The sequence below is a fragment of the Orcinus orca genome, chromosome 2 (genome assembly GCF_937001465.1).
Source record: "Orcinus orca chromosome 2, mOrcOrc1.1, whole genome shotgun sequence".
NCBI classification, from domain to species: domain Eukaryota; kingdom Metazoa; phylum Chordata; class Mammalia; order Artiodactyla; family Delphinidae; genus Orcinus; species Orcinus orca.
In genome coordinates this window covers 99,452,541-99,479,438 of record NC_064560.1, presented here as the reverse complement: position 1 = coordinate 99,479,438, position 26,898 = coordinate 99,452,541, and the positions used below count along the sequence as shown (strand labels likewise).

At 36.1% G+C, this 26,898-nt stretch overlaps 1 protein-coding gene across 11 annotated transcripts in view; it reads left to right on the top strand.

Annotated features, from left to right (window-relative positions):
- RNF111 (ring finger protein 111) overlaps nucleotides 1–26,898 on the top strand; it is a 111,643-nt gene that overhangs the window by 57,770 nt on the left and 26,975 nt on the right. For all 11 annotated transcript variants that reach the window (XM_033437018.2, XM_049705975.1, XM_049705973.1 and 8 more), the window contains 4 exons: nucleotides 6,694–7,589; nucleotides 19,440–19,566; nucleotides 22,597–22,760; nucleotides 25,538–25,732. In XM_033437018.2, the coding sequence (XP_033292909.1) occupies nucleotides 6,694–7,589; nucleotides 19,440–19,566; nucleotides 22,597–22,760; nucleotides 25,538–25,732 (1,382 nt within the window). The remainder of the gene's footprint in view (nucleotides 1–6,693; nucleotides 7,590–19,439; nucleotides 19,567–22,596; nucleotides 22,761–25,537; nucleotides 25,733–26,898) is intronic.

Genomic DNA, 26,898 nt, shown 5'->3' with positions numbered 1-26,898 from the left:
TTTTTACTTTTATCCATGCATTCTTTTACTGATTAATCCAATTTAAAAATATTCACTGAGTGCCTACTATGTGCCAGTCACCTGTTTGGTTTTTTTTAACATCTTTATTGGAGTATAATTGCTTTACAATGTTGTGTTAGTTTCTGCTATATAACAAAGTGAATCAGCTGTACGTATACATATGTTCCCATATCTCTTCCCTCTTGCGTCTCCCTCCCACCCTCCCTATCCCACCCCTCTAGGTGGTCACAAAGCACTGAGGTGATCTCCCTGTGTTATGCAGCTGCTTCCCAGTCACCTGTTTTAATTAGTACAAGTCAGGCAGTGAATAGGACAGACAAGGTTTCTGCTTTCTTTGAACTTCCATTCTAGTCAGGGAACTTGTACAATGTACAGTAAATAATGATATAATTTCATTTAATTGGCAAGTCAATTACTTTACAGAAATCAGGATGTGATATAGAGTGGTGGGGAAAAGAGATTGGTTCTTTTGGATTTTTTTTTTTTTTTTTTTCCGGTACACGGGCCTCTCACTGCTGTGGCCTCTCCCGTTGCGGAGCACAGGCTCCGGACGCACAGGCCCAGCGGCCATGGCTCACGGGCCCAGCCGCTCCGCGGCATGTGGGATCCTCCCGGACCGGGGCACGAACCTGTGTCCCCTGCATCGGCAGGCGGACTCTCAACCACTGCGCCACCAGGGAAGCCCGAGATTGGTTCTTTAAATGAAGTGTGTGTTAGTCCAGGTCCTTTGAGAAACAGATACCACAACAGGATTAAATGTGTAGGGATTTTTGTGTGTGTGTGTGGTGGTAAATTACACATAATATAAAATTTACTATTTTAACCATTTTTAAGTATATGGTTTGGCATTAAATACATTCACATTGCTGTACAACCATCATCACCATGTCCAGAACTTTTTTGTACTCTCCAACCGAAACTCTGTACCCATGTAACACTAACTCCCCTTCCCCCTCCCCCTAGTCCCTGGCAACCACCGTTCTACTTTCTGTCTTTATGAATTTGACTACTCTATGTACCTTATATAAGTGGACTCATACTATTTGACCTTTTGTGACTGGCTTATTTCACTTAATGTCCTCAAGTTCCGTTCATGTTGTAGCATGTGTCAGAATTTCCTTTTTTTTTAAACTTTTTGTTTTTAGAGCAGTTTTAGGTTTACAACAAAATTGAAAGGAAGGTTTAGAGATTCCTCTTATACTTTCTGCCCCCACGTATGCATAGCCTTCCCCATTATCAATATGTCATCAAAAGATACTTTTCTTTTTTTTAACCAAGGATGAACCTAAATTGACCCATCGTAATCACTCAAAGGTTCATGGTTTACCTTAGGGTTCACTCTTGGTGTTGTACCTTCTGTGGGTTTAGACAAATGTATAATGGCATATAGTCATCATCATAATATCGGAGTATTTTCACTGCCTGAAAAATCCTCTGTGGTCTACCTATTCATTGTTCCCCCTCCCCCAGCCCCTGCCCTGCAACCACTGATCTGCAACCACTGATTTTCTCCATAGTTTTACCTTTTCCAGAATGTTAAATAGTTGAAATCATACACAATGTAGCCTTTTCAGGTTGGCTTCTTTCACTTAATAATAATGCATTTAAGGTACTTCCATGTCTTTTCATCACTTGATAACTTCTTTCTTTTTAGCACTGAATAATATTCAGTTGTCTGGATAAACCACAGTTTATCCATTAACCTCCTGAAGGACATCTTGGTTCCAAGTTTTGCCAATTATGAATAAAGCTGCTGTAAACATATGTGTGCAGGTTTTTCTGTGGATTCCTTCCTAAATTTCTAAAGCTGAATATTCCGTTGTATGTGTACCACGTTTTGTTTATCCATTCATCTGTCATTGGACACGTAGGATGCTTCCACCTTTTGGCTGTTGTGAATAATGCTGCTATGAACGTGTGTGCGGAAATATCTGTTCAAGTCCCTGCTTTCTTTTAGGTATATACCAGAAATGGAATTGCTAGATCCTACACTAATTCTGTGTTAATTGTTTTAGGAATTGCCATACCCTTTTCCAGAGCTACTGCACCATTTTATGTTCCCACCATTGTAAGGGCTCCAGTTTTTGTGCATCCTTACTGACACTTGCTATTTTGGGTTTTTTTGATGATAGCCTTCCTAATGGGTGAAGTGTGTCTCATATTTTTGACTTACACTTCCGTAATGGTTAGTGAAATCATTGAGCATATTTTCATGTGCTTATCGGCACATGTGCTTATTTCACGTGCTTATTGTATATCTTCTTTGGAAAAATTACTATTCAAGTCCTTAGTTAATTTTTAATTGGGTCATTTGTTTTTTGTTGTTGTTGAGTTCCAGGAGTTCTTTATATATTCTTCATACCAATCCCTTATCTGATGTATGATTTACAAACATTTTCTCCTATTCTGTAGATTGCCTTTTCACTCTGTTGGTACTGTTCTTTCTTACTAATGGAATTTTCATTATTCGGAATATGTAAAGTATACTGTCTATATTATCTAGCTATAAGTAGTGGTTTTTATAAAGTATAAATATAAATATATAATAGGAAAGTATTCTGTCAGGCAATTGATTTAATATTCTTAAACTGGCACAAAGTAAAATAAATATCAGTGAAAGAGAAAAGGTTTAAAACATGCCTGTGGCACAAGTATTAATTTTTTCCATGTAATTATATGAAAGAAGATAAACAGCAAACATATTTCTAGTTCATTTTCTGAAAACCTCTAAAACTTTTGTAGAAGACTCAAAATTATCTTATACATTTCTTTTAAAATCTTGTTCCTTTAGAGTTCTGTAAAATTAATTATTTAAAAAATTCAAAATTTAAACTATTGTGTAAATCATAAAAAAGTATATTTACCTTTGGTAGTGAAGGTTCATACTAATAATAGTGACTGTTTCTAAACTGTATTACAGTTTAGAAGTACAGTTCCTGAAAGTTGTATTGGTAATCTTAATGGGTTTTTACCGCCCTTATTAAGCTTATACCCTCATATAAGCTTAATTTATAATGTAAATTGCCAAATCCTAACCCTAATTTTTAGTTCTGAAAGTTAGCCTTTTTAGCTGTCGTGCTTTTTTTTTTTTTTTTTTTGCGGTGTGCGGGCCACTCACTGCTGTGGCCTCTCCCATTGCGGAGCACAGGCTCCGGACGCGCAGGCTCAGCGGCCATGGCTCACGGGCCCAGCCGCTCCGCGGCATATGGGATCTTCCCGGAGCGGGGCACGAACCCGTGTCCCCTGCATCGGCAGGCGGACTCTCAACCACTGCGCCACCAGCGAAGCCCGCTGTTGTGCTTTTTTTCATGCAAGATTTACTAGTTGTGTATCCTAAACTGTTGTCTGTCAGGAGTAAATGGTATGCTGCTGTTATAGCAATAAAATGATTGGATCAAACCAGTACGAAGAGGGACTAGTGTTATGGTTTTCAGTATTGAAACACTGTATAATATCAAACCATTCATAATGTGGCCAAGGAGATAGCTATATCTAGTGCAAACTTGCCTCCTTTGTCAATTAGGTCAGCCAGTAATTTTTACAGAAATAAAAGACTAAGGCTTCCCTGGTGGCGCAGTGGTTGAGTCTGCCTGCCGATGCAGGGGACGTGGGTTCGTGCCCGGGTCCGGGAGGATCCCACATGCAGCAGAGTGGCTTGGGCCCGTGAGCCATGGCCGCTGGGCCTGCGCGTCCGGAGCCTGTGCTCCGCAACGGGAGAGGCCACGGCAGTGAGAAGCCCGCGTACCGCAAAAAAAAAAAAAAAAGTAAATAAATAAAATAAAAAAAAAAAAAGAAAGAAAAGACTACATCATGATTTTATCAAATAGCAAATAGTTCAGAACATTCTTTATTGATCCTTTGTGTTAATCTTGTTGCTTTTTTAGTTAAAAAAATATAGTATTGGTATTTATTTCTTTACATGACCTTGCTTCTCTTCTTTTTCTTAGTTCAAGATAGAGCATACATTTGTACTCCCTTGGTGGGAACATCTCAGGTTATAAGGGATGTTAATATTGCATCTAAGGACTGCATGACAATGCAGAGAACAGTTACTGGTATACAATGCACATACCACACACCACATTATACACCACCATTCTCCCTTTTTCCCTCCCTGCCTTGAATGGGGCAGACAGAATTTACCAAAAACCAGAGCAGAGTTAACCATAAAGAGTTCATTATTTTGGCTTTGGGGCATAAACTGATGGAAAAGAAATTGAGTTTAGTAAATTATGCTATGAATCACTTCTTTGTAAATTCACTTATATATTCCTGGTCTCATAATTTATCTGTTCTTTTGGCAAGTTTTTATTGCCTCTCAGGATCTCCATTACCAAGGCCCAGAGGGTGACTTAGTAATTAAGGATGAGGAGTCTAAGACACTTTTTTTCTTCAGCATATGAAGACTGTTTCCTCAGAGATCCAACTCAGCACAGCTCCTGGGAGACATGACTTCTAGGAGAACCCCAGATTTTTTCAAATGACATGATATTTTTGATGTGAATCAAAAGAGGGGTTCATAATTATCTGATGCCCAGATAATTATGATACTTTACGTCTTGACTTTTTGGCAACAGCTTTATCGAGATATAATTCACATACCATACAAGTCTCTCTTTAAGTGTACTGAACTCAGTGGTTTTCGTAATATTCACTGAGTTGAACAACCATCAAAGGAATCTTAAAATATGTGGGTTTTTTGACCTTTTTTTAACTTAGCATAGTGTTTTTGAGGTTCGTTTCATGTTGTAACATGAATCAGTACTTCATTTCTTTTGATTACTGAGTATTAATCCATTTTGTGGATTTATTTTTTCATCAGTTGATGGACATTTATGTTGTTTACACTTTTTGGCTCTTACTAGTGGCTCTAATGGTGTTATGAATATTTGTGTATAAATTTTTGCATGGATGTATGTTTTTATTTCTCTTGGGTGTATACCTTGGAGTGGAGTGCTGGATCATATGATAACTCTGTGTTTAATCTTTTGAGGAACTGCCAAACTACTTTCCCAAAGTGTATACACCATTTTACATTCCCACCAGCAATGTATGAGGGTTCCATTTTCTTTACTTCCTTGCCAGCACTTGCTGTTATCTGTATTTTTTATTAAAGCTATCCTAGTGGGACCAGCTTAAATCTTGAATCACATATACCTGTGCCTTATCGTTGTGGCCTGTTTTTTCTTGCATTTAATTATGGTGATCCTTGTGTGACTGGCCACCTCTTACAGTTTCTCATTCCTCTACCCACGTGTTCACCCATCTTTTTGTTCCTCCTTTACTGTGGATCCAGACAGGGCTTGATGACTGATCTTGGATACACCACCACCTGCCCTTGAAGAAGATAGAGGTTTTGATAGCTTCGTATAGAAATAGGTTGTTTCATTTTTTAATTACTGTCATCTGTTCATCTATTTGATAATAGTTATATACTAAAATATATACCTGTGAAGTTGTTTATTCCTGTAACTGTCATTTGTGGAGAAGAAAAAACTTGCTACTAAATATCTATCTTTTTTTCCTCTCTTTTTCGGAAGTGGTTTACAAAGTGCACGTTAAGTACAAAACTATGGTGTTAGAAGTTAAGTTAATGGTTACAACTCTTGGTGGGTGGAGTGACTGGAAGGGGATTTCTGGAGTGCTGGTTATCTTATGTTTCTTGATCTTGGAGCTAGTTACATAGATGTGTGAGAATTCACCGAGCTATAGACTTAGAGTACATGTGTCTTTGTTATACACTTCAATAAAAACTTAAGTTTAAATTGTTAACATTGTTTAAATCATTTTTAGCACTAGTAAAGGTTTTCATTTGTCATATTAACTACCTTTTAAATAAGTATATTCCATTTTGAGTCATTATATTTACTACCTTAAATTATCACCATTCTTATATGTACATTGAGTTGATGTAGATGCTATAATTTCAAGTCCCCTTGTTCAGCTGCTCATAATTTCAGAGATTTAATGATTTAGATTCTTAGATTAGCTGTAGAAAGTTTGATTTTATGCTCTGCTGTGTTGCTTTAACTGAATGATCTTCAGCAGTTCAGTTTTGGCTCTGGTCATTCGGTATGTATCTAAAACTTTATGAAATGCAGTAGTTGTGCCTACTGTCTATTGGTGAGTTCAGGTTCTCGTTAGAGACTAGAGTGCTATGAAGGAAAGAACCATGAAAGAGAAGCTATATTTATATTAGTTCGTTGTTTATAGTAATATATCTAACATAGTAACCATATAGATGTACAGAAAGTATTTGATGTAATTATCACTTTAAAATGTGATACCAGGAGAAAACCAGTGTTGATTAATCAAAGCCTTTTGAATTCTAATCCTTTTATCTATTTTTACTATAATAGGTTTTAGAGAAATTGTTTGATTTTGACCAGATATGTTATGCTGCTGAAGTTAGGAAGATACACAGTAAGATCAGTTTTTTGGTTAATAGAAGTTTTGAAGTAGGCTTATGTTCTGTAATCTTTATTTCTAAAAATTGGGTTTAGGGGTAAGAGGTATCAGAGAAAATTGACTCGTTACAGCCATTTTATATTCTGATGAGGAAAAGGCAATTCTGCCCTATTACAGGGATATTTTCAGTGGAATCTGAGAACTGTTTAAACAGTATAATAAAACACATTAACCATCTTTTTAATATCTTATTGTGTCTTCTAGGCCTTCCTTAAAGTTTCCCATGTCTCAATGGACTCCTGAATATAACAAGCTCTATACCTTAAAAGTGGATATGAAGAGTGAGATTCCTTCTGATGCACCAAAGACACAGGAGAGTCTGAAAGGGATCCTCTTGCATCCAGAGCCCATTGGGGCAGCCAGAAGTTTTCCTGCAGGAGTTGAGATGATTAATAGTAAAGTGGGGAATGAATTCTCACATTTGTGTGATGATTCTCAAAAACAAGAGAAGGACATGAATGGTAACCAACAAGAGCAAGAAAAAAGTGTTGTTGTGAGGAAAAAACGCAAAAGCCAGCAGGCTGGCCCTTCATACATGCAAAATTGTGCTAAAGAGAACCAGGGAATATTAGGATTGAGACAACACCTAGAAACACCAAGTGATGAAGATAACGATTCCTCTTTTAGTGATTGTCTTTCTTCTCCTTCATCTAGTCTACATTTTGGAGACTCTGATACTGTGACTTCAGATGAGGATAAAGAAGTCTCTGTAAGACATTCCCAGGCAATTTTGAGTGCTAAAAGTAGAACTCATAGTGCACGGTCCCATAAGTGGCCTCGGACTGAGACAGAATCTGTTTCAGGATTGTTAATGAAAAGACCCTGTTTTCATAGCAGTTCATTAAGGAGACTTCCATGCAGAAAGAGATTCGTGAAAAATAATTCCTCCCAGAGGACACAGAAACAAAAAGAGAGGATATTAATGCAGAGGAAAAAACGAGAAGTGTTAGCCCGAAGAAAATATGCATTGCTCCCCAGTTCTAGTAGTTCTAGTGAGAATGACCTCAGCAGTGAATCCTCTTCCAGCTCATCAACTGAAGGAGAAGATTTGTTTGTTTCTACCAGTGAAAACCACCAAAACAATCCAACTGTTCCCTCAGGTAAAAATTTTGTTTCTTAAGTTTCAGAATAGCATGGAAGCCATTGCATTGTGTTTGTGCTTATTTTCTTCTACATTTTAGTGATTTCATTGTATTTAGAAGGAATATGAGGCTCTATTAACTTTAATTTTTAAGCCATATAGATAAATTACCAACTGTAGTATTAAACCATGACCCCAATTCTAAGATACAAATTTTAAAAATTTCTAAAATTTTAAATAGAAAATTTAAAAATTTTCTATTTTTCTGGCAAAAATAAAGCAAGAGGTTTTATTGGGGGTTTTTTTGGAAAAAGTTTTTATTTTATACATAATCAGATTATATTTTGTGAGTTGTTGATTTATGGTACAGTTTTTTTTTTCCCATAGTGCTTCCTTATTACGTTTAGCTTTTATGAGTGCCTTTTCAGATAGCTATGTGATAGATTTCTTTCACATTCAACTACAGTAAGAACAATTCTAGTCACTAAAAAAAGACGCTTATTTTTCCTTTAAGTACTCTATTCTTACTGTTTACTCTTCCTTTGTCATGTTCTTTATAACGGAAAAATAATTTCAAGCATTTGAGAGGTAGCTTTTATTTTAATACTGGAACACAAACTTTTAGTCCTGACGGTGCTCAGTAGAGCCTATGATTAATCAGTTAAAAATGAATCGATAGATGACTAGCTTGAGTGCGCCCCTCACCACAGTAAATGTTATATTTAACTAGAATAAGTTCATGTACAGTCTCTGAAGTGTATAAATGTTATATTTAACTAGAATAAGTTCATGTACAGTCTCTGAAGTGTATGTTCCATATAAACCATTTTTACAGTTTGTTGTAATTTAAGGTAATTTGATGAAGTGAGCATTAAGTGAAGTCTGAACTGAGGTAAAAGATTAATTTCTTGTGAAAGTGTAAGGAAAGTGGGGTTGGGAGAGCTTTTTAAACGGCTAAGATAATGGTTTCCAATTACTGACACAGCGCTTTCCTAGTCTTTGCCTGATGTCCTGCCTGTTGAGGACAAAGCCTACTTACTAGTCTCCTGTGCAGATATGCCATTTCTCCCTCTTCTCTCCTTCTATATGGGTCCCTTCCTTTTCCAAGGCACCCTTTCCTCTTCCACGTTTATTTTTCTATTCTTGCCAGAACCCTGAAATCAGCAACTTTGTTCTTAATTTTAGTCTTAGCTATGGTCAGTTCATTTTTTATAACCTACCCAAGTATTTGTTTTAAAAAGAGTTAATTGAGATCACCTGCAGCTGAAAGGCGGTTACAGCAACCATTCCCTGAGGTTTCTTGAGAAAGAGGGAGGTGAGAATAGGCATTGTCTTGCTTAATGTCACATTTCACATTTTTCTCAGGTAATTAGAATGTGAAGACTCTAGTTTTGGGAGTAGGAGCAGCAGAGTCCAATTTCTGCTTGAAATTAATGAGGCAGGATGGTTGGTGATGTAAAGCAGAAGTTCTAAGGACCTGGTATTTGTAGGAAGCATGAGAATAGAGTAAATGTAGGCCAGAATCTTTGTTTTTATCTAGGAAGAAAGGAGTTCATATATCCTCAAGTAGTCAAGATAAATGCGAACTCTGTAATTCATTTTAAAATCTTGTTTAGTACTAATTGTAGCAGGTGGGTTTTTTAACTGTCTCTCTTGGAAGAATTACATTATTTTCAGACATTATCCATGTTTGTCTCTGAAACACAAATCCAAAAGTTGAAGCCAAGTACTCCTGATGTTTTCTGGTTCCTAGATCAGTGTTTTAAACTAGTTTTTTTTTTTTAAACATCATTATTGGAGTATAGTTGCTTTACAAGGGTGTGTTAGTTTCTGCTTTATAACAAAGTGAATCAGCTATACATATACATATATCCCCATATATCCTCCCTCTTGCGTCTCCCTCCCACCCTCCCTATAAACTAGTTTTTAATAATAAAACATTTTAAAAATATTTTAAAAAACCACACACACAAAAATAAAAGTCAGATGTCTTAAAAGTAAGTTACTAATTTATTTGCATATATAAAATGTTGAATAAATGTCAATTTAGAAATATTGCTTATTGGTACCCAGATTTTCTGATAACAGTTTTATTCACACAGGCACCTTAGACTTTGGTGACTTGGTAATTGCTAGAACCACTTTTTAAGTCATTAGACAGTTTTTGTTTTGTTTTGTTTTGTTTCGTTTTTGCCGTACGCGGGCCTTTCACTGCTGTGGCCTCTCCTGTTGCGGAGCACAGGCTCCGGACGCGCAGGCTCAGCGGCCATGGCTTACGGGCCCAGCCGCTCCGCGGCATGTGGGATCTTCCCGGAGCGGGGCACGAACCCGTGTCCCCTGCATCGTCAGGCGGACCCTCAACCGCTGTGCCACCAGGGAAGCCCATCTCTCACTTTTTTTTTTAGTGGAGAATTCAGAACAATTTCTGACATCATACCATTTAACTTGTTTTATATACTACATATTTCCTGCAAACTGGTGGATCTAAAAGCTTGCTTAGATTTAGCAACTCTTCCTTGGTGGTGCTGTGTACTTTCTGTTGCATCGCATGTTAAAATTGATAAGAGGTTTCAGATGGTGTCATCCTGATCCTTCCAGTATAAAGTTCCCCATCAACATTTCATGTAATACTTTCAGCAGCTTTGATGATCTTGCCTAGATCCATTATTTCATTAGGGGTTGCAAAATGCTGTCTTTCTATCATTCTGTTACATTTATTAACGGAGGTTATTTCATAAGGAAGAATTCTCCCTGCATCAGCTAATTGTTTACTCTGAAATGAAGGTGATACAGTAAATGTAAGATGAATGCTTGAGTCTTTACCTTCATTTACCACTTTTCAGAATAAACTTTAGCAATATTCAGAGAGGTTTTTCATTTTCAATTATCATTTTGAACTCATGAATTTTAGCATAGTTGATGTGTTGCAGTCTTTTTATTCTTTTTGATGTTCAGATACTTTCATCTTTGGCCAGTGGGAGCATCTTCAAGTTGGTTTGTGTCCTTTTTGTTTGTTTGTTTTTTTAAAAGTTTATTTATTTTTGGCTGTGTTGGGTCTTCGTTGCTGCATGCGGGCTTTCTCTAGTTGCGGCGAGCGGGGGCTACTCTTCGTTGCTGTGCGTGGACTTCTCATTGTGGTGGCTTCTCTTGTTACGGAGCATGGACTCTAGGTGCGCGGGCTTCAGTAGTTGCAGCACGTGGGCTCAGTAGCTGTGGCTCGCAGGCTCTAGAACGCAGGCTCAGTAGTTGTGGCACACGGGCTCAGTTGCTTCACAGCATGTGGGATCTTCCCAGAACAGGGCTCGAACCCGTGTCCCCTGCATTGGCAGGCGGGTTCTTAACCACTGAGTCACAAGGGAAGTCCCTGGTTTGTGTCCTTTTGATGCCACTCCAGTAGTCTTTGATAACTTCCTTACTCTCTGATGTAACAAGATAGTCCAGATTCATCCTTTACCTTTCCTGTTCCAAACCTGGAACCAGTCATTCCAAGCACTCCTGATTTCCTTTTATTGAGAAGTGATAGTTAGAAGCTATCCACTGGGAACGAAAGTGCTCATTGTTCTACTGGGTTATCATTGCTTTTTGTCTTTCTTAATGGACAGAGTTCGGAATGTAAAGATTTTAGAAAGATAAATCATTAATTCATATGACTATTTCCATTGAAAATTTAAGATTAGGGTTTTTATGTAAGCTTGTGTTTTATTTTTGGATCTCTTTACTATCACATTGAAAATCTGGATTCTTAACACTATTAATCACTTTTTTATTCTATACAAACTATAAATACGTAGACATAAGTGAACACTCATAAAGGAATGTAAATGAAAATCTCTACAATTATTATTAACAGTAATTCTATTGAATATAATAAAAGATTTTTCTGTGTGGTTCCTTTTTTGCCCTTGGCTGGTTTTCTGTGTGGTTGTTGCAAAGGATTTTGTTTTGTTTTTTAAGAGATTTGTAAAAATTGTTTAGTTTTGCTTTTTAATTATGTGAAATATTTACCTGGTTCCAAAGTCAAAACTTTTAAACAAGATATATTCATTGAGGTCTAGTTTTCTACCTCTGCCCTCTCTTCCTATCTTTTTCTCCCTAATAGATAATCATTTTTCACTAGTTTCTGTTTTAGTTTGTTGTTCCATTTTTTTTCTCCTCAAAAATATTAGGGCTTCCCTGGTGGCACAGTGGTTAAGAATCCGCCTGCCAGTGCAGGGGACATGGGTTCAAGCCCTGGTCTGGGAAGATCCCACATGCTGCGGAGCAACTTAGCCCGTGCGCCACAACCACTGACCCTGCGTGCCACAACTACTGAGCCTGTGTGCCACAACTACTGAGCCTGTGTGCCACAACTACTGAAGCCCGCGCACTGAGAGCCGAGCTCCGCAACAAGTGAAGCCACTGCAATGAGAAGCACATGCACCATAACGAAGAGTAGCGCCCGCTCGCCGCAACTAGAGAAAGCCCGCGCGTAGCAACAAAGACCCAACACAGACAAAAGTAAAATAAATAAAATATATTTATTTAAAAAAATTATCAAATATTTGTGTGTGTATGTATATATATATATATATATACATACGCACGCACATACATACATCCTCCCCTTATCTTACTCAAAATATATCTCTTTCTTTCACTTAACGATGTATACAGTCGTTAGAGTATAGAGATATAATAGAGGAATAAAAGTTTATATATGATGAGATATAAAGGATATATAGGCTTTCATCCCTCTATTCATTCTTTTTCACTCCTCTTTTATTTTTTCCACAGGTCCACAGTACTCCATTGTATAGTTATACCCTAATTTGTTCAACTAGTCCCTATCGATGAACAGTTTGCAGACTTTTACTATTATGAATAGCATTGCAGTGAATAGCTTTTTGTATATGTCATTTAATAGTTTTTGCCATTGTGTCTTTGGGATAGAATTCTAGGAGGGAATTGTTGAGTCAAAGGTAAAAGAGTATGTTATTTTAAAAATATGGCCAGATTTCTCTGAGAGGATCGTAACCATTTTGGGTCCATCAGCAGTGTGTGAAAGTGCCTATTTTCCCAAAGCCTTTCCAGCAGAATTAGTTGTCAGATTTTAATTTTTGGCCCATCTGAGAGGCAAGAAATAGTATGTCAGTACATTTTTAATTTGTATTTTTTATGACTAATGTTTGTGTGTCTTTTCATGTATTTAAAGGTCATTTGCATTTCTTGTGATCAATCTATTCATTTCATTTGCCTGTTTTTCTGTCAGAATGTTGGTCTTCATTCTTGCATTCATTTTTAGAAGTTTTTTTTATATATTAGAGGTATACATCCTATATAACACATTTTCCTCAAATTGGTCATTAGTGTTTTGACTCTGCAATACTTCTTTACCTTGCCAAAATTTTTTTGAATTAGTCACATTTATTGACCTTTACTCTTTCTGGGTTTTTGAATCATAATTAGGAAAGTTTTTCCCACTCCAAGTTTAAAAGGAAACTAACCCATTTCCCCGCTAGCCCTTGTATTGTTTACCTTTTTTTTTTAAACGTATAAAGCACAGATCTATTTGATGTTTGTCCTCATGTACAGTGTGAAGAATGGATCCTTTTTGTCTCATGTGGCTATCCAGTTATCCCAAACAAATCATTAAAAATTTTCCTATTGACTTGAGTTGCCACCCTTGTCATATGTTAAATTTCCATAAGTATTTGGATCTATTTATGGAGCTTTCATACTGTTCCATTAGTTGGTCTGCCTGTCCACGCACTAGAAGCACACTGTTTTAATTATAGACTCTTTCATGTTTTCCTGGTTATTCTTGCCTGTTTATTCTTCCAAGTGAACTTATAATCAACTTTTTATCTGAGGATGGTGGTAGTGGGGAGACACATGATGATATTTTTATTGGGATTGTATTTGTAGGCTAAATTAGGGTGATCTGACATCTTTGGGATTTTGGGTATTCCTCTTCCAGCATATGGAATGTCTTTTCATTTACTGAAATCTAGTTTTGTATCTTTTTTTTTAAAATAAATTTTATTTATTTATTTATTTATTTTTGGCTGTGTTGGGTCTTCATTGCTGTGCACGGGCTTTCTCTAGTTGCAGCGAACGGGGGCCACTCTTCGTTGCAGTGTGTGGGCTTCTCATTGCAGTGGCTTCTCTTGTGGATCATGGGCTCTAGGCGCACAGGCTTCTGTAGTTGTGGCACGTGGGCTCAGTAGTTGTGGCTCATGGGCTCTACAGCACAGGCTCAGTAGTTGTGGCGCACGGGCTTAGTTGCTCCACGGCATGTGGGATCTTCCCGGACCAGGGATTGAACCCGTGTCCTCTGCATTGGCAGGCGGATTCTCAACCACTGTGCCACCAGGGAAGCCCCCTAGTTTTGTATCTTGCAGGGAATGTTTTACAGGTGTTTTTTTTTGTTTTTTTTTTTTAACAGCTTCATTGAGGTATAATTTACCTACCATAAAATTCATCCATTTTAAGTTTACAATTCAGTGATTTTTAGTAAATTCAGAGCTGTGCAGCCATTACTGCAGTACAGTTTCAGAACATTTACATTAATCCCCAAAAATCCTGGATCCCTGTTTGTTTATAGTTAATCCCTGTCCTGCCCTCACTTCCGCATACAGCCTCTAATCTGTTGCTGTCTGTATAGACTCGCTTTTTCTGGACATTTCATATAAATGAAATCATACAATACGTGGTCTTTTGTGTCTGGCTTCTTTCACTTAGCATAGTGTTTTTGAGGTTCATCCATGTCGTAGCAGATATCAGTACTTAGTTTCATTTCATTTCATTTCATTTTAATTTAATTCTATTCTGTTTTACTTATTTTATTATTTAGTTCCTTTATAGTATTCCATTGTATGGATTTGTTTACCATTAGTCAGGTGATGGACATTTAATTGTTTTTAGTATTTGACCATTGTGAATAATGCTGTTATGAACCTTTGGGTACAGATTCTTTGTGTATGTATATGTTTTCGTTTCTGTTGGATAGATACCCAACAGAAGAGTCCCAAAGAAGAGTCAAAGCTGTTAAAACTTCAGTAACTTTTGTGACTGCAAAAGACAGGAGCAGTAGCGTAACAGGAAGATTTGATAGTAATTAGCACCAACTTGTTGAGTAGTTACGGCATGGTGATATACTTCATGTAAAGAGCCTGAGTTTAGAATTGAAATTAGGTGTTAATTCCAAGTGTTGCTCATGTTTGCTTGACAAGTCGTTTAAACTTTCTAAGTTTCAGTTTCTTCATGGAGCTAGACATGCAGAATATTATACATGGGACAAAGTATGTGCTCACATATTGCAAGCTATTCTTGTTATTGGCATCATACCAGACTTAAGGCACAGGGGGACCAGAATAATCAGTGATTTTGGGGGGTTCTTGAAGACCTCTGTCAGAGAAACCATTGTTTTTGTTACCATTGTTACACTACCCAGGTTATTACATTTTATTTTTCTCATGATGTATTAATACATTATTGACGGGGATTTTTGCCGAAACTACATCTCCAGTCAAAAATATGTTAAAAAGTACAAGCAAAATAAGTACAAGCAAAATAAGTAATCTTAAAAGAAATAGCTAAATCACCTGCAGTCCCATCACTCTTAGCTGCACTCAAGTCTCTCATCCTTTAATATTTCTACATGCAAATGACATGAAAATGAAATTGGCCCAATAAGAAATGACCTATTGTCTTGATTTTTTAAAAGCTGTATTAAGGTTAACTTCATAATTTTAGGATTATTTCCTTTAAATTGTGTTTTAAATAATAGTCATTCTAAAGATGCCCAAATCTTGCCTAATTGTGATTATTATTTAGTTACATGATTTTTATGTATTATGTTCAAGTTATGCTTATAAAGATTCTTTTTAGAAAAATGTTTAAGCAATAAGAGTAACAGTGCCTGAATGAGTTATTTATATAACTTTTAGTTATACAGTCTCTGTGTTCATAAAAAATTATATAAATTGAATTTTAATGCATTAGCAAAGCTAGCTTTGTATCATTTATCATTGGAACTTCAAAATGTTACATTTATATTTGACTTTGCATAACTGTGTAAAAGGTGTTTAATAATGTTAGGTGATTTTTTTTTTTACAGGCTTGTAAAGAAATTTCATGTATACATATATGGAGAAAAATCACTAATAAAGCTGATATATAGATGTAGCTTTTCTCCATGTAAAGTGGTAATGTCCAGTTGGTAGGTTAAAATAAGAGAGGTTTTTTTTAAAAAAAAAAATTCATGGTCTTTTATTTTTATATATAATGCTTTTAGTTTTAAATATATGATTGCCTGTGTACGCTTACCTTAAGCTGCATTGTGTATGTGATTACGAAGAATTAGAAAAGTAATTTGGAAATTGAATCGATAATATTAGTTTAAATAGCCACTGAGTGCTGCTATTTTGTTTTCTCTGCCTATATTTATGCTGTTAAAAATACATTTGACCTGAACATGTGTATGTGTGTAATCTTTAGAACTTAGAAACTACTTTAAAAAATTTGCACATAATTTTTAAATCTTAATTTTTTTCTATTTAATGGATAGAACAATTTGTAAGTATTCCAAAATAGAAATATTACGGAAATTTTTTTTTTTTTTTTTTTTGCGGTACGCGGGCCTCTCACTGTTGTGACCTCTCCCGTTGCGGAGCACAGGGTCCGGACGCGCAGGCTCAGCGGCCATGGCTTACGGGCCCAGCCGCTCCGCGGCACGTGGGATCCTCCCGGATCAGGGCACGAACCCGTGTCTCCTGCACCGGCAGGCGGACCCTCAACCACTGCGCCACCAGGGAAGCCCTGGAATATTTTAAAAATAACTATTTCTCCAATCAGATCGTCTTTTATTGCCTCTGTGATTTACCAGTGCCTTCCTTGTTATCCTCTTTGGAGTATCAGAGAGCATGTTATAGATCTTTGTCATGGGCTTGTAACCTCCTCCAGATAGTGGCGAGCTTTTAAAGTAGTGCAGATATTTGATGATGTAGAGGTATATTAGAGATGAAATTCCAGGTTGTCTAGGAATGGTGCCTCGGGTGAAGGAATGTAGACTGCGTAAATTCCACAGTGAGAAGAAAGTTGAGCCATTTGTTGTCATTGTGCTAAGCAAGAGTTCTGTAAGAGTTGGATAAAAATGAATATATGGTATCAATGGAATGCCACCGTACTAGTAGAAAATGTAATGAAGAAAGGGAGCATGTTTACAAGAGCAGCAAAGAGAATAAAGAGTGTAAGAATAATCTCAATAGGAGTATATTTAGCTTCTTTGAAGAAAATTATGTAGCTTTATAGAGAGTTACAATTATAATCAAACCAAACCCTCACTTTTTCTACAGGTTTATAAATATGATATTGGACAGATATGTTCTTGGATGAAAGTATGTATATTATAGAGATATCAGGGCTTTGTTAGTGATGCTTAATGCCAATCCAGTCCAAATCTCAAGAATTTTTCTCTCCCCTTGATTTTATAATCCTGAAGAATAATTAGAAAAACCTGAATCTACTAAGTATCAAAATAGAATTATTCCAGTCTTTTCAACAAATAGTGTTGGGACAGTTATGGATCTACATGCTAAAAAGGTGAATTTAGACCTTTTATATCATGTCAGACACAGAAATTAACCAAATGGATCACAGACTTAAATGTAAGAGCTAAATTATATAACTTCTAGAAGAAACATACAAATTCTTAGTCACCTTTGGTTATGCAGAGATTTCTTTAAAAGCTCACCAAAAACATGATCCATTAAAGAAATAGCTGATTTGGGCTTCATCAAAATGAAAGACTTTTATGTTTCATAAGACACCATTAAGAAAATGAAAAGAATATATACTACTATATATACTACTATACCTGCAGTAGAACAACTATAATAAAAAAGAGATGGTAACAGTTAGTGGCGAAGATGTAGAGAAAATGGAGCCCCATTTTCCTGGTGGGAATGTAAAACTGAACAGTCACTTAGGAAAACAATTTGGCACTTCATTAAAATGGTAAACATAAATTTACCATAGTATTTAGAAATTACATTCCTAAGTATTTGCCGAAGAAAAATGAAAGTACATGTATGCCTCAAGTACGTGTATTTATTTGTAATAGCCAAAAGTGAGAAAAATTCAGATGTCCATCAACAGAAGAATGGATGAACAAACTGTGATGTATTCATATGATAGGATACTGCCCAGCAGTAAAAAAGAATGAACTATTGATACACACAACATGAATGAATCGCAAAATAAGTACACTCAGTGAAATAAGCCAGATATGAAAGGATATGTAATGTATTACTCCATTTATATTGAGCTCTTGAAAATACAGATCAATCCATAATGACAGAAAGCATGTTAGTTGTTGTAGGGATGGGGTTAGAGGGACAATGATTGACTGAAATAGGGCATGTGGGATCTTTTTAGGGTGTTGGAAATGTTCTAAAACTGGATTGAGATGATGTCTGTGCTCCATAAACACACTAAAATCAGTGAAATGTACACTTAAAGTGGGTGTAATTTTAAGCTCTCAATATTCTTATTATGGGAAAATTCTTCTCGCAAGATATTACTTGTAAACTGTTGTCTGATCTTTACATTGACAGGTGATAGCAATGAAGAGAGAAGAATGTTTCAAAAAAGACATTTTAGCCCTAGATTTGTGGAAAATATAGCAAGAGAAGAAATGGAGCATAACTTTTCTTTTTTGTTGTTGTTTAACCATCTTGACCATTTTAAAGTATGCAGTTCAGTAGTTTTAAGAATATTCACGTTGTTGTGAAACAGATCTCCAGAACTTTTTCTTCTTGCAATCTGAAACTCCATACGCATTAAACAACTCCCTTTTCCTTCCGCCTCACAGCTCTGGTAACCACCATTCCACTTTCTCTAGGACTTTGACTACTTTAGATGCCTCACATAAGTGAAATCATACAGTGTTATTTTGTGACTGGGTTATTTCACTGAGCAGGGCCAGATTCTATTTATAATCTTATCTAATGCCATAAGTAACAATTAGTTCTAGGTGATGTAAATATTAAGGAAACACATTGCACCAAATATAGTATGTACCATCTTCTAGATGAGTGAGCACTTTCCGAACTTGGAATACTTTAGAAAAGAACACGTACAAAAAAATTACAGATTTTGTAGCACAAAACTGAAAAGCTACTGTGTTTTTCTTAAAAAAATACCATATTACATAAATTAAAAAACCTTGAAGAAAACTTACAGAGAGTGTGGTGTCTTCATTTTAGATATCAAAGGGTTGATATCTTATAGAATGTGAATATCTTACATAAGATCTTAAATCAGTACTTCTAGATATTACAGTATTAATATCTTTATATAAGATTATACAAATTCTTCTGGAAACTACTAAAAGTTTGTAAAGAACAAACAAAAATCATAAGAGGAAACAAATGTGCAAATTAAGAGAGTAAGTACTGTTTTCACTTTGCATAGTGAGCTCTGGTTTTAAAAACTTTGATTTGACAGATGAATTTTACTTTTGTAATGAATTTCAGTCTTCAAAGTCAAAATAAAAATTTTGTCTTTAAGTTAGCTGACAGGCATATGCTCTTTATTTTTTTAATTGAAGTATAGTTGATTTACAACGTTGTGTTAATTTCTGCAAAGTGATTCAGTTTTATATATATATATATACATTCTTTTTTTGTATTCAGTTAAACATATATATACAAAGTGATTCAGTTATACATATATATATATATATATATATACATCCTTTTTTTTATTTTTTGTATTCTCTTCCATTGTGGTTTATCATAGGATACTGAATATGGTTCCTTGTGCTGTATAGTAGGACCTTGTTGTTTATCCCATATGCCCTTTAAATGTTTTTTCTTTTTGTTTCCAGGAAATATTGATGAAGATGTTGTGGTGATAGAAGCTTCCTCCACTCCCCAGATCACTGCCAATGAAGAAATTAATGTTACCTCAACTGACAGTGAAGTGGAGATAGTAACAGTTGGGGAAAGCTATCGGTAAGATTTTAATTCCTGGTTGTATATTTGAAGTTTTAGATGTAAATGTTTAGACCCATTTGTGCTGCAGATATTTGCATTTTTTTACTTTTTTTTTCTTTACCTAGTTTTAGTGTGTGTATACCAACCAGATTAGTGGTTGTCAAACCAGACTGTGTTAGACTCATCTGGGAAGATGATAAAATATATATTGTTGCCTGGATCATAGCCCAGACCAGCTGAACCAGAATCTTAGGAATCAGTATTTTTTTAAGCACCCCAAGTATACAGTGAGTGTTGAGTCATTGCTCTAGATAAACATCAGTTTTACTTGGTGTTTTATAAAATTGAATTTGTTTTATGATTCAGAAAGTTCACAAACTCCTCTGAAATTTAGATGTGAATAGTACATAAGTATTGGGAATGATATTGGCATCTCATTAATACCAGTGATGTTTATGCTATTATGGTAGGACAACTTAGTATAAAACATAGTTTTTGGATTTTTTTGTCCTTCACTCAGTAATTTTATATAAGCCCTGTAGTAAAAAATGAATGATATATCCTCATTTGTTTTGATAAATAACTGGAAATGACATTGCCCTTTTGAGAATCACTTTGACAGAAAAAAAAAAGAGAGAGAGAGAGACCCTAACACAATTCATTTTGTGCTTTAGATGATTACAAATACTGGTAAAGGAAGCAGTGAAGTACTCCTCTCTTTCGTCTGATACACCAAACTGTGGATGAATCTTAATTTTTGTGTTGGAATGAATTTAGAAATGCATTTGCTTATTGTATTTTAATTTGTTATTGATTTAAGAAAAAAGCATTCTTATTTTGGAAGCATGTTACAATCATACCTAGAATGTGCTTCTTTACTTGCCACTTTCCCATTGGAGTACTACTTCTAATGGCATGGAAGAGAGCACTCTATAATATATCCCTGTTTAAGTTTTAAATGATTTTCCCAGACTCTGAGGAAAATTGATACCCCACAGTACGTGCCACAGTTATTCTGTGACTGTCCATAGTGGTTGGTACAACGCTGACTCAGTTTTTATGAGCTATAACAATTGTTGAAACTAAGGACCTGTTTTTTCATGGAACTGGAGAGCTTTCTTTTCATGTAGACGCTTAAATGTTCAAGCAGATGCGTTTACATAGTGATAGACAGTGCTCTTGAAAAAGACACACAGTGCTCATTAGCCATATTTATTTTCCTTATGGTTACCTAGAATATTAACTTTGTCACTTTAGCTGGCTCTTGGCCCTTCCTGTTCAAGAGAGAATGTATCTGTGTTTCAGGTCCCTTTGTGTCAAGATTTGACAGTTGCCACTAATTATAGGGGCGACTAAGGCCTCTGTGAAACTGTTCCTCATACATCAAGTTTTTTGCTGGTACTTTACTCAGCATTATATTTGGAGTTAGGACATCCTGTGAAGTTTTCACAGAAGTGCTGCATAGTGGACGTGGAAGTTTCTGCAGCTGTTAACAGCTTCTAAGAAATAATAGACTACTCAGTCTCTCATCAAATACTCTTGGTTTCTCAAGAATTTTAAATGGTGATCATTCTTATCTAAAACCATTTCAGCTTGAAATATTTGTTTACCTTCATGCCTTAATCTATACAATTCTTGCTGGAATACACGGTCTTTTTTTTAAAACTCTGTCTCAGGATTTAACCTCTGTACTCCTGTTACTTGAAAACTTAATTTTAGAATTTGAACTTCTTTCTAAACTTTTAGGCTCTGTAATTGCTGAGGCCATTGTCAGCTCAGTTTGAACTTCGGAGTTCTCTTCTGAGTGGTCAAGCTTATACGATGACTGCATGTTAGTGCATCTGGCTCACTCTTTCCATACATAGTGACAATAAGCTTATAGGCAGTTTTACATTCAGTTTGGGCAGGAGAAAAAACCAACTTCGTAAGCCCCATCTTTCTAAAACATATTTATCTTTTTCTCCTTGAAGCCTGAGGACTGCATATTCTACATACTATCCCTCTGTACCCTTAGTCCAGATCATTACAGTGAATCCTTTAAGAATTTTTTAAAATAAAATATATGCTGTAAGTAATTTAGTACAATACACATAATTAAAAGATGATAAAAGCATTCGGCATTGAGGGTTTGTGATTATATGCCTTTAAAGCCTAAAGCAGCTCAAACGATGATGTTTCTTATAGTAAACTAGCTACAACTATCCGTACCTCTCCTGATGGCAAGAACTCTCTCCGGTGCTTTGAATCTCTTTTTAGACAGTCCCAGAAACTTAGCTTGGTTTGGGACTCCCAAAGCCATGCTTTGCAGATCCAATCTAAACTAAACATAGAAGATCATGTGAATGTTAAATGTATAGGGTGTTGATATTTTTGTTATTATACCTATGGTGAATAATTTTAGGTATTAACATAAAATGTAAATAATTGATTATAACCCAGGTGAATATTCAAAGTAAACATAGAAAAGGGAGCAGCATTCTTGAAACAGAATCCTGTATTTTACACCAGTGATTGGTCTAACATATCATTTTTCATTTTCTGAGATCAGTTGATTGGTGAACATTTGTTGAACATTTAATTCAGCAGATGTTTATTGAGTGCTAGACATTATGCTAGTCAGAATTTTAAATTCTATTATGATTATTCCTCTGGAGAATTCTTTTTATTTTAATTTATTTTATTTATTTATTTTTGGCTGCGTTGGGTCTTCATTGCTGTACATGGGCTTTCTCTAGTTGCGGCGAGCGGGGGCTACTCTTCATTGCGGTGCGCAGGCTTCTCATTGCGGTGGCTTCTCTTGTTGCGGGCTTCAGTAGTTGTGGTGCATGGGCTTCAGTAGTTGTGGCGCACGGGCTTAGTTGCTCTTCGGCATGTGGGATCTTCCCAGACCAGGGCTGGAACCCTTGTCCCCTGCATTGGCAGGCAGATTCTTAACCACTGCACCACCAGGGAAGCCCCTCTGGAGAATTCTTGAATGAAGAATTTCACAACTTAGTTTGTAAGAAAGGCTTATGATTTCTTAGGTAACTAAAAATTTTGTTATTTAAGGTCTCGTTCAACCCTTGGACACAATAGATCTCACTGGAGCCAAGGTTCAAGTTCTCATACAAGTCGGCCACAGGAGCCACGGAACCGCAGTAGGATTTCTACTGTTATACAGCCCTTGAGGCAGAATGCGGCAGAAGTTGTGGACCTTACTGTTGATGAAGATGGTAAGTTGGAGTACTAGCAGTGTAGAATTATGAATAAGATTTGCTAAAATGAAGTATCTTTTTTTTTTAAAAATGAAGTATCTTAATATGCTAGAAACTTCTATTGCTGCTTAATGGTAATATATATTAAATTACAGGGAAGTTGCCAGGTATCCTAATGTTATTTTTCAATTAATATAATAACCTCAGTTTGTAAGTTGTGTCTAAAAATTCTCTCTGATTATTACTTCATTGCTTGGTAGTTATTTTCTTAGAAAAAAATTATTTTTACAAGAGGTAGTTTGATCTATCCTCAGACTTATGTGTTATTGATACTTTCATTTATAATATTGTTATCATACTTTAACTTTGCTATGAAAAATAGAAACAGCACTTTAAAAATACAGAACAGGAAAGCAATATAACTGAGTTTAAATGGTTAATACTGGTTATTTGAAATGTTCAGTTTTCTTTTAAAAGTTGTGTTATCCTTCAGTGTAATAATATGGTTACCTTATGTGCTGCTCAGCTTTAGTGTTTTGTTTTGGCTTACAGCTGCACCCAAGTAACTGAGGAAATAAAGCTAGAGTTGGAAAACAGAGGTTAGGGAAAGTGGTAGCAAGTATGAATATATGAAGACATATGTGAATTTTCCCTCATAGTGACAATGGTCTTCAGATAGTAATAGTTACATCTTAGAAGGAAATGGTCAATCATAATTTCCTTAAGGAGACAGTAAGCCATATATGAATTTGTTAATTTTGGCAGTTAGCTATAAATTGGAAAAGATACATTAGCTAGGTAGGAAGAGTTAGGGGCCTTGTGCAATCAGCTCTCATATCGGCTGTTTGCAGTTTGGATGATCATAACTTTCAGAGTAGCAGTACTTTGGAATTAAGATGTTTATTAAGGGCTAATTTATCCCCATTGTCTACATTTCATTTAACAATGTCTTGGTTTTTATTTTTTTTATGATTTTTTTTTTTTTTTTTTTTTGCGGTATGCGGGCCTCTCACTGTTGTGGCCTCTCCCGTTGCGGAGCACAGGCTCCAGACGCGCAGGCTTAGCGGCCCTGGCTCAACGGGCCCAGCCGCTCCGCGGCATGTGGGATCTTCCCAGACCAGGGCACGAACCCGCATCCCCTGCATCGGCAGACGGACTCTCAACCACTGCGCCACCAGGGAAGCCCTCGGTTTTTATTTTGAAGCACCATAAATTATCTGTAAGGCAGTGGTTAATACAATAGGGATTAATTAAAGATTACTCAATTAAATATTAATGGCTCTTTTGGAAACTTTTTGTGTGTTGTCCCATGTGACACCTGCCATCCAGTAAAGTAACAAAAGGTGACAGCGTAGCCTTTTAACCCACTAGAATTTAGTTCAAACAGAATACTTTTACTTTTAGGTTAAAAGTATTCCAGTGATCAGCAGATGCCCCCTTCTCCCTACTGGTTTCTTTTAGTGGAAGGCTTCTATCTTATTAAAAATAAATTCAAAACTTAAGTTTATCAGTTAGACCAGTGATTCTTACCTACTGGCCATTTTGTGCCCCTAGAGACATTTGGCAATATCTACAGACACTTTTGGTTCTCACAGTTGGGGGAGAGTGCTATTAACATCTAATGGGTAGAGGCTGGGGTTGCTGCTAAACATCCTACAGTGCAAAGGACAGTCCACCCCGACCCCCCTCCGCCTCCAACAAAGAATTATTCAGCCACTGTCAATACCAATAAGACTGAGAAACTGAGATAAACTATTTGCAAATCAACAGAGGTTCCTCCCTCCCCCTTTTACGTTTAGGCAAATATATTTCTTTAAGCATCTGAAGTACAGGGTCCCATATAGACTAACAGGTACTATTTGTGTTTCAGGAATCAGCGGACCTCACTTCATTGTATAGAATAGTTGTCCTCTCATTGTATATCACATTTAAAGAGTGATAATTCAGGTCTAATTATTGTGACTATGCTTTGCACAGATTTATTCCCATTATTCTTAATTTTTAAACAATCATTTAACAATTAGGGTCTAAAGTATAACTCATTCATAAGTTAAGGTCTGCCTGAAATTTCTTTTAATTTCTACTATAAAAACTTTAATTTTTATTAGAAAGTACTGATGAATATTAATATTGGCAAAAAAATTTGGGGGAAAAACATACAAAAAGGCATGTAAGAAATTAAAATGGTTATTAAAAATCATAGCTAATGTTTATTGAATGACTACTGCTTGTAAAGCATCATATAAAGTGGTTTATATGTGTGATCTCTGTTCATCCTAACAACAGTTCTATGAAGAAAATTCTGTACTTTCCTAGTTCTACAGGTGGGGAAATAGAGAGTGGTTAAGTAATTTATCCTAGATCATACTGTCAGTGATGAAATCAGAATTGCTATCCAAGCTGTGTGACTCTAGAATCCATAATGTAACCAGAAAGTACAATTTGTATACTGTTCTAACAGCCTGTGACAATGTGTATGGACATAGCAGAGGGACTTTTACTTTGCCTCTTTTCTTTGTGATCAGAAAACTTACATGGTCATTACCCAAAAAAACTATATTAGTCCTTTGAATTATTGGAATATACATATATGTGTTGGGTTTTTAAAAATGCAATAACATGTCATTTTAATGTTGCAGTTTAACTTTATGAAAACTTTTTTTAACTGTATATTGTACTTATTAGAGGATTCATATTTTGTTTTAATAATTATCATAAAAATGTTAGCTTTTATTAAAATATAACCCATTACCTAATTTGCTTTGAAATGCTAATAAACATTTTCTATATTGTAGAACCTACTGTAGTACCAACCACTTCCACGAGAATGGAATCACAAACCACAAGCGCTTCCATTAACAATTCAAATCCATCTACCTCTGAGCAGCCCTCTGATACTGCTTCAGCTGTCACTAGTAGCCAACCCTCCGCAGTGTCAGAGACTTCACCTATGCTTGCAAGCAATAGTATGAGTGGTACTTCTACAGGAGGTATGTAAAAAAAGAAAAAGAAAAGACAAGAAGAGCGGGGAGGGGACTCTTTGTTAGAAAAAGGATTGTTGTTTTTAAGATTTTAGCTGTGTTAGCAAGAGTGTATTCTTAGAATAAGCATCATATGTGAACAAAGTGGTCTTTATTAGAATTAGACTACGACTTCATATTTGAGTCTGTGTGCTATGTTACTGGAGTGTTATAGCTCAACTGAAAGAGATGGGGGAGAATTGAATGGCTGACACCAAAAATACAAGCAACAAAAGAAAAACATAAATAAACAGGACTTGATCAAATTTAAAATTTTTGTACATCAGAGGAAATTATAAGAAAGTGAAAAGATAGCCTACAGAATGGGAGAAAAATATTTAAAAATCATATATTGGATAAGGGTCTAGTATCCAGAATATATAAAGAACTTGCACAACTCAACAATAAAAAGAAAAGCAGCCCAGTTTTAAAATGGGCAAAGAATTTACATAGGCATTTTTCCAAAGAAGAAGGTCATTTGTACAAATGACCAAGAAGCACATGAAAACGTTATTAGGGAAAAGCAAATCAAAACCAGAATGAAATTCCACTTTACTCTCACCAGGATATCTATAATTAAACAAAACAAAAACAAAGAACAGGAAATCAGAAGATAAGCAGGGTTAACAAGAATATAGAGAAATTGGAACCTTTATTTCTTTTTCTTTTTATAAATTTATTTATTTTATTTATTTTTGGCTGCGTTGGGTCTTCATTGCTGCAGGCGGGCTTTCTCTAGTTGCGGCAAGCAGGGGCTACTCTTCGTTGCTGTGCACGGGCTTCTCAGTGCGGTAGCTTCTCTCATTGCAGAGCACGGGCTCTAGGTACGCGGGCTTCAGTAGTTGTGGCACGTGTCAGTAGTTGTGGCTTGCGGGCTCTAGAGCGCAGGCTCAGTAGTTGTGGTGCACGGGCTCATTTGCTCTGCAGCATGTGGGATCTTCCTGGACCAGGGCTCAAACCCATGTCCCCCGCACTGGCAGGTGGATTCTTAACCGCTGAGCCACCAGGGAAGCCCCTGGAACCTTTATTAATATCTGGTGGGAATGTAAAATGGTGCAGCCACTGTAGAAAACACTTTGACAGTTCCTCAAAAAGTGAAACATAGAGTTAGCAGCATATAGCCCACAAGTCCACTC